General features: G+C 59.3%; 1 protein-coding gene across 4 annotated transcripts in view; it reads right to left on the bottom strand.

The window, feature by feature from the left end:
* Positions 1–15,832, bottom strand: part of TRPM2 (transient receptor potential cation channel subfamily M member 2) — a 50,799-nt gene that overhangs the window by 4,079 nt on the left and 30,888 nt on the right. For all 4 annotated transcript variants that reach the window (XM_036017493.1, XM_028505244.2, XM_036017492.1 and 1 more), the window contains 14 exons: positions 15,509–15,621; positions 14,748–14,961; positions 14,105–14,223; positions 13,424–13,556; positions 12,797–12,968; positions 7,693–7,876; positions 6,197–6,378; positions 5,778–5,910; positions 3,859–3,946; positions 3,335–3,422; positions 2,565–2,722; positions 1,758–1,837; positions 1,347–1,448; positions 362–448 (listed from right to left, as the gene is read on the bottom strand). In XM_036017493.1, coding sequence (XP_035873386.1) covers positions 362–448; positions 1,347–1,448; positions 1,758–1,837; positions 2,565–2,722; positions 3,335–3,422; positions 3,859–3,946; positions 5,778–5,910; positions 6,197–6,378; positions 7,693–7,876; positions 12,797–12,968; positions 13,424–13,556; positions 14,105–14,223; positions 14,748–14,961; positions 15,509–15,621 — 1,853 coding nt within the window. The remainder of the gene's footprint in view (positions 1–361; positions 449–1,346; positions 1,449–1,757; positions 1,838–2,564; positions 2,723–3,334; positions 3,423–3,858; positions 3,947–5,777; positions 5,911–6,196; positions 6,379–7,692; positions 7,877–12,796; positions 12,969–13,423; positions 13,557–14,104; positions 14,224–14,747; positions 14,962–15,508; positions 15,622–15,832) is intronic.

The following is a 15,832-nucleotide window of genomic DNA, read 5'->3' as shown; positions in this document are numbered from 1 at the left end:
GGAGAATACTTTTAGGGACCTGGCCAATCCACATCTATGAGTCTTGCACAGCTTCGGTTTGTCCACGGTAGTGGGCCCAGGCCACTTTGTCCCTCCTCCCACGGGGCTGTAAGGGAGGGGGCCCCCAGGGAAGCCAGGGGAGCCTCTGTGGGGTGGGGGAACAGGCCCGGGCTTTTCCAGGGGGCGGGATACCCCTGCCTGTGTTTGGGGGTGTGTCATTGTATCCTGCCGCGATGCTGCCACCATGCACCAAGTAAGAGCTGTCCTCTGGGCTCCCTGGGCACATGGGGAGGGGCCCAGAAGTGCGTCCCTATGGGGTGCAAGGGGGGTGACTGCTTGTCCTCACCCCTGGCGCACTCACCGAGTGACCACGGGCTGCAGCGTGTGGTTGGGTCCGAAGCGGCTGAGGCTCCCACGGCCTCGCAGCCCCGTGCGGCCCATGGGGTTCCTGGGGCGAAAAGGGGTCGGCTCAGCCTGCCACCTGGCATCGGAGGACCGGTCCTCGGGACCCCAGTGTGTGTGTGCGGGGGGGGGTGGGAGGGGACAGGTGCTTCAGGTTTACCATGGGGGGCGGTCGGATAAGAAAAGGGTGTCTTTGGGAGCAAGAGTCTGGCCCCACCGCAGATGCACAAGGCGTTCAAGTGGCCTTCCAGTCCCCCGGAGAGCACGGGGCTGGCCCATCGTGCCACACAGCACGAGTGTGAGGTGGGCAGGGGCAGCGGGGGTCAGGGTGGAGCACCCAGAGGCATCCAACGGCTGTGGCCGCAGACAAAGGAGTCACCAGCTTGGACCCCGCCTGGGGAGGCCAGGCCCTGCACAGGGTCCTGACCCTGCTCCCCAGGCCAGGACACTGGCACGGAGATGGAGGTTTCCTGCCAGGCATGGCCGTCTCCTCCCCCGCACCCCCATCAGCGACAGCAAATTCTGGGCACCAGGGTGGGTTCCTGCGACTTCCCCACTGACACAGGGGGAGGAGGAAACTCCTCATCCATGTCCGACTGCCCCCCAGCCCACGCGTCTGGCTCATCCCCTAGATGCCGGCACGCCTCTTCCAGGGTGTTCCACAGAGATCCCCCACGGCCTCCCCCCTCCTCATGCCCCTCGCCCTGCCTGCTCCTGGGGACTCTCCACATCCCCGGCCGTCCCCACCCCCGCCAGCCCCTTCCTCCTCCTCCTCCTCAGGGGCCAGGAAGGAAGCCCCCTCACCCCAGACGCCCCAGGCCAGGGCTGGGACGTGGTCAGGGCCTGCTGCCCAGTGTGTGGAGAGGAAACCTGACCCAGGAAGCAAAACCACGAAGGACCCAGGGAGGGCCGGGCTAGGTGGACGCGCCTGGGGCTGCACTCACAGAGGAAACCCCTTCCGAACCATGTAGATGCCGTGGTGGCTCTGGCGGTCTATGAATCCGTCCATAGCATTGAAGGTGATACTGAGCGGAGGGTCCAGGGTGCTGGGAGCAGACAGGGGGTCACGTCCAGATCAGAGAAGGCGGGGGCAGAGCCCTGTGATGCCCACACCTCGGAGAGGCACCGGCCAGAGGACAGGAGGGCCCCTCATAGGGTGGCAGGTGCCCCCGCCTCACGTCCCTTCCCAGCACCTCCCCAGCCTTTGGGGAGGGCGGGCCAACCCATCCAGGCAGGAAGCAGGCCCACGCCCTAAGTGGGCTCCTGACGGTCACTCTGGAGCCCCCAGCCAGTCCCTCACCCTCCCGCCCTGGTGCGTGAGACAGGGGAGGGGGGCTGAGAAGGAGCACACTCACTCTCCCGTGGGGTCCATCAGGTCCTTGTCCTTCCTGTCAGCCGAGTAGAAGGGCGGGTCATCATAGATGAGAAACTCCGTCTGCACGAAACAGTGGTCTCTCTTCAGGCTGTCCCTGCCCAAAGCTCAGGCCCAGGCCCCCCCATGCCCTCGGGCGGCTGCTGCTGCTCCTCCAAGTGCTCTCAGACCAGGTCCCTGGGGCCACCCCCGCCCCCGAGGGGCGCACACGGCAGCTCTGAGCTGGGACAGGCCCGAGGGGCGTGCCGCGTGGGGACCTGAGCCCTGGGGATGGAGACGGAACCAGGCCCAGGGGAGTCTCCCCAGGCTGGGCCGGCGTCTAAGCTGGACTTGACTGGGGAGAAGGCAGGGGAAGCGACAGCCCGGAATGCTCCGGAAAGGCGGAGACCAAGCCCGAGGGGTTGGGGCGGGCACGTCATCTGCGCCTGCCTCTCTCTCTCCCTCCCCCTGATGCCCGCACTGGCCTGGCACTCTGACAATCAGGCTGTGACCCTGCCCTGGGCACGGTGGGACCCGGGACAGTGGGGCGACTAGAGGAGGCGGGGCAGCCGGTGCTCTCTGTGCGGATCAGAGGCCCAGGGAGCCCTGGGCTCAGGGCTCAGCTCCGCCACCTCCAGCTGTGTGGACCCGCGTGCCTCAGTTTCCTCGTCTGTCCGCTGTGTCACCGTGAGGCTGCAGTGTGCTAACCCCCCTCGGTGCCGGCTGTGTCACGGGTCCGGGGCGGGACGGCTTCCCCCCAGAACGATGGCCACCCCGGGCCGGCAGGGACTCGGCCAGGACGGGCACTCACCTCCCAGGGCACCTTCTCGTTGGGCACAGGGAAACGCACGACAGTGGAGTTGGGGTACAGGAGGTGCCGGGCGTTGATGTGGTAGGCGTCACCTAGGTCCTCCGCCTTCTGCCCTCTGTCCAGCTCAGGGTCCTGCCCCTCCAAGACCTTCTGGGGTGCTGGGGACAGCCAGGAGAGCATGGGCCAAGGCAGCCACACTTGGATACCTGGCCCACGGGCTGGGGTGTCCTCTACAGTCCTGATTTCCAAAGACGGGCTGCCTCACCCTCCCCTAGCCCAGGTCCAACACCAGCCCTGAAGGGGCATCCTCCCAGGGGGTCCCTGGGTGGATGGAGGTCTGGGGTCTGGCTGTGTCCCCCGAGCCGGCACCCGCCTGGCTCTGCAGCTACCAGCAGGGCCTTCAGGAAACCCGTCAATGAAAAAGGCCCCTCTGCTCCTCGGGGGCCACACGTCCCCAGGAGGGGTCCTCGTGCCCGGGTCCTGGCTGGTCACAAGTCCAGGAACAGATCTGCTTTCTCTCGCCCAGTCCGTGTGGCTGGGTCTCAGGTGCCTCCCGGGGCTGCCCCCTTTGCAGTGAGATGCACGGGAGGAGGGCGGGGCCCCCAGCCCGGCCAGACTTCCTCTCGGAAAGTCCCCAGCCTGGTCCAGTCGGAGGGGAACTCAGCAGCACGCGGCACTCACTGGCAGCCTCCTCCCGGCTCAGCAAGAGCCTGCCCCCCCCCCACCCCAGCCACAGGCCCTAGACTCAAAAGAACACAGTCCCCACTCACCGAGGGTGGGGGCTCCTTCCTCCGAGCCTAAGCCACCATTTCTGAGGGTCTTCACGACCCAGTGCAATGCTCTGGTTGTCTGGGCCACCTGGAAGGGACGTCCCAAACAGGATTTTGTCCACGCCTGCCCCACCCGGCAGGTCTGCCCCTCTGGCCGCCCGCTCCCCGGGCTGCCTCAGCTCTCGAGGGCCCTGCCAAGAGCCATCGGCGGGTCTCACAGCCCCTGCCAGGCTCCAGCATGGGGCCCCGCGGCAGCGGCCAAGTCAAAGGAGGCGCGAGTGTGTTCCTCAGGCCGGCCCCTACGCGGCCGCCTGGCAGTGCAGGGTGCGAGAGCTCCGCCTGGGAACTCCGGTGGGGGACAGAGAAGGCGCCTCTCCCCATCGGGAACAGGTAGCTGACATCCCCACCTCCCTTCTCCACTGCGTCCCCGGTGTGCTCTCTGTCAAAGCCACCGACCCGCAGAGGGGCCAGCCGGGCCCCTCGCATCTGTGTCCCAGAAGCGCAGGCCCCGGCCCAAAACCCACCTGCTCCTCCAGGGAGGCCAGTCTCTGCTCCATGGAGCCCGAGCCCTTCAGACGGTCCATTTCCAGCAGGTCCACCATGGTGTCCACCCTGAAAGGGCACACAGCTGAGCCCGGCGGGCCGGCCTCGGGCCTGGGCGGCGAGGAAACACGGCCCCGTCTGACCCAGCGGCCCGGCTCCGCCGGCCTTGACTTCGGGCACCTTCCTCCTAGTCTGGAGTACCTGTACCACGCCTCTCCGTGCAGACCGAGCACCGCCTGGTGCCCAAGGCGGGGCTCTCTCAGCCAGCGGATGCCCAGGCTCCCGCGGCCACTCGGACCGCCCACGGGGCATCCTGGGCGGGAGAGGCAGGTGTGCGGTGCACACGTACCTGAGCTCTCACCTGGATTGGTCACGAGCTCGGGACCCTAAGTCACAAGCAGCAGAGCTATCCCTGGGCACTGCTGGGGGGTGTGGGGAGGAGCGGCAGGGCTGTTATTTTGGGAAGGACAGATCTGATTTTGTCTTATTTTGCTACGACATGGACATTTCACCCAACTTGGCCGGCTGCGTTTGTGGGTAAAACAATTCCCGGCCCAGGATCCACCCGGCCTCTCTCGTCCGTGTATGGCCAGGTGTCTTTGTCTCCCGCCTTCTATGGTGCCGACCCTGAGACCGCTCTGTCATCACGTGGACCACCATTTCGGTCACCGCGGGGGGCCGGGCTGGGCTGCAGCCCACGTGGAGCGGTTATCCAGGGGACAGGAAGGCCACCACTGTGCCGAGGGCCCGGCAGTTAACTTCTGCCCTCGCTGAGTGCTGCTTCATTTCCCGAAAGCCACGTGACTGCTCCGTGCCCTGTCTCCAGCCAGCCTTGTGAATGTGCCACTTGGCTGCTGCAGAGCAGGTGACAGAGTGCGTTTGGCCCACTGTGACTCCTCATGGTGACACGTAGGAACTGTCTTCATCTGCCGACAGAGCTTGCCCAAGACCCCACCCCTACACCCACACACCCTGCAGCATGGGAGCCGCGGGGCTGGTGCAGTGGGGACCCCTGGGACTGGGACCCCTCACCGACCCAGGAGAGAAGGTGCCCGGGCGGGGGCACCCTCGTCATCACTCGTGTGCAACAGTGACACAACCAGTGCTGACAGGGTGCCGGGCGTGTCTCCAGCCCAGGAAGTGCTCATGCTTCACTGCGTGCCCCCTGTGCTCCGGAAGCAACTCCAGGCGATGGGTACCATGTCACAGATGAGCCAAGAGAGGCAGATGCCCAGTCTCTAAGCAGAGGGAGGGAGTGCACACTCTTGGCCACTCCCCCAGACGTCCTCTCTGCGGCCTGCGGGAACCTCTGCGTCAGGGACAGGGGCTGCTGTGACTACATGGCCCTGTGTCCCCTCCCTCCTCCTGGCCCCCACAGTGAGACACAGATGGGTCGCAGGACCAACCCCTCCCCCGCTCCACTATCTGTGTCCATGGCAGCCAGGTCTTTCTGGTGCCCACAGGGCTGAGGGAGCAGACCGATCGCTCCCCCAACACCAACCCCGCACCCTGCAAGGCAGAGGGGCAGGAGGAACCGAGGGCTGGAACTTAGGACAGTGCCGAGTGGCCTGAGAGTCTGGGCTGCCCGGCCTCCCAGACCCCCAGCTGACAGGCACCTCTGCCCCCCCTCCAGCCTGCCTCAGCCCGCCCCAACCCTGCCTTTCAGGCTCAGCCCCGCCCACACACAGGTGGCCTCCCAAGACCCAGAGGGAGGGCTGTGGGTCACCAGAAGACATGGGCTGGTGTCAATATAACTCCCAGGGGCCGTGGCATGGAGGTTCCCCGTCCCAGGTGACCAGCTACTGGGCCTCCCCCAGGGGGGCCTATGTGCCTGTCATGTCTTGGAGCCGAAGGAGGCAGTGTCCCCTGACCCCGAGGGGGCTGCGCTGGCCTCCCGTACCTGCTGCTAATGTCCTGGATCTTCTGCTCCGGCCTCTGCTTCTGCTGGTACTGTATGTTCTGTAGGTAGTTCTCCTTCAGGTAGATCTCCCAGGACAGGAGCGCCGCCTCCTCGTTCTTCTCCAGCTTGTTCTCTGTGTGGGGAGCAGACGGAGGGGCCCGAACTCTGTGTGAGGAGGGCAGGTGAGGGGGTCCTGGCCCCCTTGAGGGCCCTGCCCGCGGTTCTGCCCCCTGAGAGGCCCCCTGGCCCATGCCCACCCTCGAGGGGGCTGGTAGGAGGTCAGTGGCCTGAGCCACCTGCATTCTCCCCAAGCTGCCTGGATTCTAGAAAGAGCCACCCCCCCTTGCACCCCAGCCCACATCTAGTCCCCAGGACCACTGAGGACACACACTCCCGAGGCAGGGGAGGGCTCGGCTCACTGAGCTGCTTGTGCCGCTTGGCCGGGATCTTCAGGATGACCCGCTTGATGAAGAGGTGCAGGTGGCTGAGGAGGATGAAGGGGGGCGGGGCCGGAGGCCGGCCGTGGTACTCCTCGATCAGGTCGTGCCGCTGGAACTTCCAGATCTGGTCCGTGTGCTCCTGGACCTGCTGGAACGTGTAGCTGGTGGGGAGGCAAGGGGCACGCCAGTTACACGAGAAAGATGCCCCCTTTCACCGCTCAGGGGGTCTGGGCGATGGCCCACAGACAGCCAACACACACACCCCCCGGGAGGGCGGTTCTAGAAGCAGAAAAAGGCGGCTGACTAGCCGGACTCGGAATGCTGAGCTTCCTGACCGCCACAGGGAGAAGAAAGAAAGAAAGCACGCCCAGGTGCCAGAGTTTGCGTGTGAACCTCGTTGCTGATACAATCATGCAGACGTCTGTGGGGAGCTTAGACACTGCCCTGGAGTTGAACTCCAAAAAGAGCTCATCGGCTGAACCTGACAAAGAGGAGGGGCCGCGTCTTCAACAGGCAGACAGGTGTGTTCCCTGCACATCTGCCGTCTGGCGGGTGGACCCTGGCGCAGGCGAGTCTGAGAGGGAAGGGGCGCTCGAGGGCGGGCCGGCAGGGCAGGCACACCCGTGCTCTGCTGGCTGCAGGGACAGAGCCCTGGCCTGCCGGTCCCCTCCGGCCTCTATCTCGGTTTCGGCCCACGGTCAGCGTCTGTCCCATGGAGCGGAAAGTGACGACCTCAGCAACTTAGCTGATGAAAGCGGAAGAGAAAGAGAAACCTGCCCAAACTGGGAACTGACAGACTTTCACAAGGGTCACGGGCCCCGCGGCCTGTGAGAGCAGCATTTTCACTAAGTGCTGACAGGCGTTCCTCCGTGCCTGCAAAGGCCTCAGCCAGGCCGCTGGCCACCCCGCCCGGCCCCTCCCCCGCGACATGGGAGGCCGGCACCGAAAGCTTCCCCTCCGGCTCTCGGTGCAGGAGCACAAACAGCCTGCAACGCAGTGTCCCCTCCAAGAGGACAGGGGCCGAGTGCGGCTAAGCGTGTCCCCCAAGAGTCCTGTGTGCACACCCTGCTGCCCCCCCCCACCACATGGGGCTGTGCTCCCGCCCCTCCAGGGGGGCTGACCTCTGTGAGGCACCCAGAGATTCCCTGACCATGAACCTGGAGTCCACCCCCTACAGCCCCACTGACCCCAGGGGCAGGGAGGAGTGAGACTGCCCTCCCCAGTCCCCTGTGGCCCCCTGCATCGTGGCCCACGGGCTGGAATGACCAGCACTGCTGGTCGCCCGGCAGCAGGGCCCTGGACACAGCAGTGACCAGGGAGAGGGGCCAGCACCTTGCAGCCAGGGTTGAACGAGGCGCCTCAGAGCCCCTGGTCTTGGGTGCCGGGCTCAGGCTCCATCCGCACCGTGGCTGGTGACGGCAGGAGGGCGGCGGAAAGTGCGGCCTAGGCGAGCCCCCATCCCTCACGGCACTCACTTGAACATGGCAATGAGCAGGTTGAGCAGCAGGATGTTGGTGAAGAGCAGGTACAGGCAGAGCAGGATGACGGTCAGCCACTGGGGGAAGATGGGCTGGTGGTGGGTGGAGTCGCTCTCGGGGCACTTGGGCTTGTAGGGGTCCGTGCCATTGGGGCTGCACTGGTCCAGGCTGAAGTTCACGCCTAGCAGGGGGTGAGGCGGGGAACGAGACAAAGCACGCAGTCATGAGGCCCGGACACCCGCACACCTGCACACCTGGGCGGCCTCAGCGGTCGGCCCAGCCCCAAAGAAAGCCCAGAGAGACGCCATCGACACCCGAGCTTCCTCTGAGGGCAGGAAGTGTGGCTGCCAAGGGAAACCATCGGGTTCTCTGGGCCGGCACGTGCCCCTGCCCAGGGCCCAGCTGTCCCCACCAGCCATTTCCTGGACCCCAGATCGGGACCAGCTCCAGGAGAGCTACTGTCACCGTCATCGCTACCCCACCGGTCCCAACCTGGAGAGGCCCCCGCAGTGGGGGCCAAAAGGAGGAAAGTCAAAAGGAGGAAATTAACAAGTATTGAAAAGAGGAGACACGAGGAAACAGAGTAACTCAGAGGCGATGGACTGGCAGACGGAGCAGGTCACTGCCAAGTGCGTACAGCCCCTTGCTGGTGATGGAGTGGAGGATGCATGACAGAACACAAATATCCACTCAGCTGGGGCGTGAGGAAATCTCCACAGAACATACGGAGTTGTGATGGTTCACTCTGGGACACGGGATTAGGGACCACATTTTCCTTTACCTTGAATTCTAAAAATTTTCAGCCCTGGCTGGCGTAGCTCAGTGGATTGAGCGCAGGCTGCGAACCAAAGTGTCACAGGTTCAATTCCCAGTCAGGGTACATGCCTGGGTTGCAGGCAATAACCCCCAGCAACTGCACATTGATGTTTCTATCTCCCTCCCTTCCCTCTCTAAAAATAAATCAAATCTTTAAAAAATTTTTTTCAACAATGAGTATGTTCTGGCTTGTAATCAAATATATTTTTGAAAGTGTTACTAATTTTCTTAGATAGAAATCCACTATTAGAGTTATAAATACCTATATTAAAAAGAACTCAAATTAATAACGTGACCTTCCGCTTTAGCGAACTAAAAAGAGAAAAGCAAAGTAAATTCAAAACAAGCAGAAGGAAGTAGTAAAGATCAGAATGCAAATAAATACAAAAAAATATTTTTAAAAAAACAAAGGAAACCAAAATCTGGTTCTTGAAAATGATCAATGAAATTAAAGTCCTTTATCTATACTGACCGAAGACAAAAAAAAAAAGCAGGTCAAATTACTAGAATCATGAACGAAAGAGCGGACATTACTACCCCTCTTACAAAAATAAAAAGAACTGTAAGAATATTACAAAGAACTAAGGAACTAGATAACTTAGAAAAATGCACAAATTTCTAGAAAGACAAACTACAAAAAGTGACTGAAAAAGAAACAAAAAATGCAAACAGACCTATAACAAGTACAATGATTGAATTACTCATTTTAAAACTTCACACAAAGAAAAGTTCAGGCCCGGACGGCTTCCATGATGAATTCCACCACATATTTAAAGAAGAATTAAAACCAATCTTTCAAAAACTTTTCCAAACTACAAAAAAAGGAGGGAATACTTCCTAAGTCACTCCATGAGGCCAGCATCACCCGATCCCAAGAGAAGACAGAACATCCCAGGAAATCCACAGACCGGTGTCCTTTGTGAGTAGAAAGGCAAAAACTGCCAACGACACACTAGAGAACGGAGGCCAGAAACATACAGAGAGAACTGTACACCGTGACCAGGTGAGATACATCCCAGGAAGGCAGAGCAGGTGTAACACCTGACAATCAGTTACTACACTACAGTAACAGCGTAAAGAACAGAAGCCATACGAGCATGTCGATAGATGCAGGACAAGCATTTGACAAAACCTAAGAGCCTCTCATAATGAAAACGCGCCAGCGACCAGGAACAGAAGGGCACTTCTTCGACCAGATAAAGGACATGTACAGAAAACCCACTGCTGGTGTCACACGCAGTCATGAAAGACCGAAGCTTCCCACCTCCAACCTCCGGAATGAGATAAAGAGAGTTGCTCTCAGTACTTCATCATTGTACCAGAGATTCTAGCGGGATAATTCAGCAAGAAAAATAAAAGGCATCCAGCCTGGGAAGGGACAAGGAGAAGTATCTCTATTTGCAGATGACATGGTCTTCTGCAGCGCAAATCCCAAGGAGTCCACTCAACCATCTGTCAGAGCTAACAAAAACATTGGCAAGGTTTCAGGATACAAGATTGATATATAAAATATAGCACATTTCTATACACTAGCAATAAACACTCCAAAACTAAATTAATACAATTCTACTTATTATAGTATGAAAAAAAAAATAAAATACTTAGGAATACATTTAATAAAAGTAGTACAATTTGTACACTGAAAACTATAAAATGTTATTGAAAGAAATTAAAGACATAAATAAGTGGAAAGACATTCCATGTTCATAATCAAAATCCTAGATGCTGCCCTGGCTGGTGTGGCTCAGTGGATTGAGCACAGGCCTGTGAACCAAAGGGTCGCTGGTTGGATTCCCAGTCAGGGCACATGCCTGGGTTGCGGGCCAGCTCCCCAGTTGGGGGCACTCGAGAGACAACCACACACTGATGTTTCTCTCCTTCACTTTCTTCCTCTGTTCCCCCTCTCTATAAATAAATATATACAATCTTTTAAAAAAAATCCAAAATGCCTTTTTTTTTAAGGAAATTGATCCGCTAATCTAAAACCTCATTGTGGATCCAAGGGACCCAGAGGCTAAAACAATCTTGAAAAAGAAGAAAGTGGACAGCCCTGGTTGGTGTGGCTCAGTGGATTGAGCACAGGCCTGTGAACCAAAGGGTCGCTGGTTCAATTCCCAGTCAAGGCACATGCCTGGGTTGCAGGCTGGGTCCCCAGTTGGGGGCATGTGAGCGGCAACCACACATTGATGTTTCTTTCTCTCTCTCTCTCCTTCAGTTTCCCTTTCCCTAAAAAATAATAAAATAAATAAATAAAATCTTTTTTTAAAAAAGTGATTATTCTTTAAAAAAAAGAAGAAGAAGGACTCAGACTTCCTGATTTTAAAACTTACTACAAAGCAACAGTAACCAAGACAGTGTGGTACTGACACGGGGACAGACGCACAGATCAGTGGGACAGAAGGAAGGGCCCAGAGACAAACCCTTTCATTAATGGTCGATTGATTTATAACAAATCAACTGATTTATAACAAAGACCCCAAGACATTCCAAAAGGAAAAAAAATCTTTTCAACAAATATCCAGATATAACTGAGCATTTACACACAAAACAACACTACACACACACACAAAAATTAAGTAGATCAAAGGCCCAAAGTAAGAGCTAAAGCTATAACGCTTTGAGAATAACAACATAGCATAAATCTTCATGACCGGGGCTGGGCAATGGGTCTTAGATACGGCACCAAAAGCACAAATGGTAAGAGATTAATGATTTGAACTTCATCAATATAAAAACTTCTGTGCTGCAAAGGACAACATAAAGAAAGTGAAAAGACACCCCACAGAATGGCAACATATTATTCACAAATCACCTGTGTGCTAAGGGACTGGCACCCCCATGCAAAGAACTGTTACAACTCAATAAAAAGACAAATCACCCACGGGGGAAAAAGGGCAAAGGTTAGGAATAGACCTTTCCCCAAAGACACGGAAACAGCTCCCTGAGTACAGGAAGCAGTGCTCAGCATCATCAGCCACCAGGGAAATGCAAAACGAAGCCACGCCTCATGCCCACCGGGCTAGAATCAAAAAAAGCCAGGGAGTAACAAGTGCTGGCGAAGATGCGGGGGAGTCGGAGCCCTCGGGCACCACTGGTGGGAGAGAAACGGTGCAGCCGCTGTGGACGGCAGTGCGGCGGTTTCTCGGAGAGTTAAACGTGGAGCCACCAGGTAAGCCGGAGGTTCCACTGGCAGCTACACATCGAGGAGAAATAAAAACATGTCCACACGAACACTCATAAATAACCGTTCACAGCTACGTTGTTCAGAGTTGCCAAAAAGTGGAAACAGCTCAAAGGTTCACCCACTTAGGAAGAAACAAAACATGGTCCATCCACACGATGGAATATTATTTAGTCACAGAAATGGAATGAAACGCCGGGACAGGCTACAATACGGACACTCTCGAAAACATTAGCTCAGGACAAGGAGGGGACAGAAGACTACACGTCACATTACCCACTGTGGCTGCCGGGTCCGCAGCACACGTTCTACAGGGATGGAAAGCGGGTCGGAGGTTGCCTGTGGCTGAGCGGAGGGGGCGCTGGGGAGTGACTGACGGCTCATTTGTATGGGCTATCTCTGGGGCGGGGGGCGATGCAAATGCTCTCAAGTTAGATTCTAAATGTTAGATTCTAAAATTAGTACAGAAAGAAAAAACTCAGTGTACCAAAAAAGCGTTCTCTCCATCTGGGAAAGGAGGAAGTTATTTCTGATAGAGATTGAAGAGAAGCTACAGGGTAGCACTCCAGTTGGGGAGGGTGTCTCGCTGATGCCCCAGGGCCCCAGGCCACACCCTCGGCCCACCTGGATCTCAGCTGAAGCTGTGAGGACCTCAGCTCAGCACCTGTCCCCACCCCAGCTGATGTCTTCCCCCCTCAAATGGACAGTGTGAGCCCCTGCCTCTTCCTTTCCCCAGGGAGACTCCAGGAGTTCCCATCCCAGGGCAGCGCTGAGCATGTGGGGACATGCCCTGTCCCCTCCTCGCCCCCTGGGCTCACGGCACCCCCTGCCGGAGTGGGGCCTCCCTTCCCACGGTTGTCAGGACCTCCTCCTGCCCTGGCTGGCGTAGCTCAGTGGACTGAGCGCGGGCTGTGAACCAAAGTGTCGCAGGTTCGATTCCCAGTCAGGGCACATGCCTGGGTTGCAGGCCACAGCCCCCAGCAACCACACATTGAGCACACATTGATGTTTCTCTCTCTCTCTCTTTCTCCTTCCCTTCCCTCTCTAAAAATGAATAGATAAATCTTTAAAAAAAAAAAAAAAAAAAAAAGGACCTCCTCCTACCGTCGATGTAGGTCGGCATCTGCCCGAAGATGGTGAGGTACGACTGGTACACGACCCCCCGGAAGATCCAGTCCACCCGGCTCTCGTTGTGGATGAGGATGGCCTGCTTGGCCACCCCGAAGGACACCACCCACACGGCCAACAGGAAGAGGAAAAAGAAGACATCCTTCATCTGCAGAGACAAGGCAGCACCGGCTGCAGCCGCGCACGCACCACGCCGTCCTGACCACGGGAGGACCCCACCCTCCGGGCCCTGCCTGTGCACTCTGCAGTAAAGGGGGGGCGGCCGACACCCACACTACAGATGCTCGGAGCCAGGAGCTCCGGGGACACAGCTCTGGGGCTGCCCCAATGTCCTGATCCCCTGCACACCCCACAATGGGTACAAGGGGTTGGATGTGACTGTGACCCACAGAGGGGAGCACTGGAGCTGTCACGGGGATCAGGAATGTGCTGTGGAGATCAAGGAAGGCTGCCTGGAAGAGGTGACATACAGGAGAAGACCCAAGACAGACATGCCAGGAGGTGAGGGCCCAGGGGCAAAGCAAATGCGTGGGAACCTAGGGGTGTGCTTAAGCCCCGGAGCTCCTCACCTGCACCTGGCCTCAGGGCTCCTCATCCCCTTACCATCCGCTTCACGATGATTATCTTGGGCCCCAGCGTCTTGCTGACGGTAAATATGTGCATCAGCCGGAGGCAGAACATGATGAAATCCAGAGAGAGTACGATGCGCCCCGGGTACAGCAGTCCCGGGATCAGCCTGGCCCGGGGCAGAGGCAGGCAGCTCAGCTTGCTGTTCCCAGGTCCCGTGCCCGGCCACCAGCTCCCCTGCCCAAGCCCACGGGTGGCCCCTGGAGGCAAAGAGCTCTGGCCACTTCTGGGCCCTGACACACTAAAAACTGGGTGTGAGCTCAAGGGCGGAGACTCTGATGGGGAGTGGGGACAGCAGTCTCCAGAAAGTTCCAGAAGCCTAGACTCGGGCAGGTAACCGGGCTGTGCAGGCATCCTGGGGCAGGAGGCTGGGCAGGGTCCCTCGAGCTTCGTGGAGAAAGGGGACCATGGCAGGGTGACAGGCGTGCTCGGCCTTGATGGGCAGTGGAGGGGCCAGGGCCCTGGCAGGACGGAGCCACCACCCATGCACGTGGACAGCCATCCTCTGCTCTCCCCAAGGTCCCCAGGGTGGGCAGGGTCAGCCACTGGACAGATGACAGACTAATTCAGAGGCAGCTGAGCCCACAAAGGTGACCGGCTCTGACCCCAGTCCTGAGCCCGCCCCTGTGGGTGCCACGTGGGGGGAGGGCCGCTCACCTGCAGGTCAGTCCTGCTATGAAGAGCAGGATGGCGGCGATGTCCAGTTTATTCCAGAAGTCGCTGAAGTACAGGACCGCCATCTTCGCCAGCCCGCACTCATCCGGGTCGTAGAGGAGCTGTGAGAGGGTGTGTCAGGCAAGGCCTGGCACACTTATCTTACCCGCAGTAACATGCTCTCCCCTTCCTGGAGAGCATGCTAGCTGGGGAGGGGGTGGACTCTCACCCCCACCCCCCGCTCCTGGGCAGGGGGTGTCACCAAGCTCCTCAGGCTGCCCTGCCCCCAGCCCTGCCCAATATGCCAATGAGTGTGTTGGGGAAGCCTCCTCCCCACTGTCAGAATCAGCTCACCCTGGCTTCCTGCAGCAGCTCCAGGGGGAGGGGGGGACCCCCAGAGTGGCCATGGAGCCCGGCTGCAGGGGGCCATGGGGAGGGGAGGGCTGAGGAGGGGCCAGCAGACCAGGTAACAGCACCGCCGGGCCTGCACCTCCTTCCGCAGCTCCAGACCCCCACGGGGGTGGTGTTTACAGAACGTGAGCAAAGTGGGCCGAGGGGCACATGAGACAGTGACGAAGCCCACGGCCCGTGGGAGGGGACCAGTAGACTAGGGGCCCCCAGAACTGCAGGGACGGGTGGGACGTACCTGCCGCAGCTCCTCGCAGACCAGGGAGAAGAGCCAGAAGTAGATGAGGTGCTCGCACCAGGAGGGCGAGGGCTGGAAGTCCACCATGAGCACGTAGGCGAAGAGGCAGAGGAAGGAGAAGTAGGACAGGATGTTCAGGTGGAAGATGACCACGGGCGCGTTAAAGAAGGCGCGGACCCGGGCCAGGCCTCGCACCGCCTGCGGCCGCCTGTCCCTGCGGTGACAGTGAGGCCGTGAGGGGCCTGGCAGCCTGGGGACCTCTCGGCCACCTCAGGGACCCCAGGACCGGGCCATGTGCTGGGGGTGGGGGTGGGGGGGTCTCGCAGGTGCTCACACCATGCAGCAGGGAGGGAGGATGTCCCCCTGGGGCCCTGCACATGCAGCTGTAACAGAGGGGCCCCGCCAGACGCCCTGCAGAGCTTGGACCCCCAGAGCGCCTGCAGCTTGGTTCCATTAGGGCTGCAACACATCCTCATCCCACCCGAGAGCTCAGGGCAGGTGGGTGCTCAGGGCAGGTGGGTGCTTGGAGACAGTAAATGCTCAGGCAGGGTGGGTGCTTTGCACAGGGGGGCTCTCCTCCCTCTGCCTTATTCCCACATGCATCCCAGCCATTCTAGGGTCCCGTCACAGCCCTGAGGATGCGTGCACCTTGCCCCCGGTGGGGGCGCTTGGGATTGAAGGTCCCGAGCCCCAGGCCCAGCCCACAGCCCCACAGCCCCGCAGCCTGGGCCGCCCCGCAGCCCTGCAGCCAGGGAGAGCACCTGAAGGAGATGAGGCCGGTGGAGAGCAGCGGGAAGGCCAGCATGCACAGGATCACCCGCCAGAGCCCGTTGTCCACGGAGAGCTGGCCCCACCACACCTTGGTCAGAAAGGCCTGAGGACAGAGGGGGCCAGTTTCAGGATGGGGGGAGCTCCCCTGACCTCAGACTCCCTGCGCCCCACCCCTGAGGGTGAGTGACTCTACAGGCTCAGGCATGGCACTCTCTAGGTCCCCAACCACGCGATGCAGTGGGTGGCACAGGGCGGGCCCACCACCTGCCAGGTGAGGAGAGGCTCCAGGTGGGCCAGGCCTGCTCTCCCAGAGG

Source organism: Phyllostomus discolor, chromosome 2 (assembly GCF_004126475.2).
Source record: "Phyllostomus discolor isolate MPI-MPIP mPhyDis1 chromosome 2, mPhyDis1.pri.v3, whole genome shotgun sequence".
Lineage (NCBI taxonomy): Eukaryota > Metazoa > Chordata > Mammalia > Chiroptera > Phyllostomidae > Phyllostomus > Phyllostomus discolor.
This window is presented reverse-complemented; position numbering and strand designations above follow the sequence as displayed.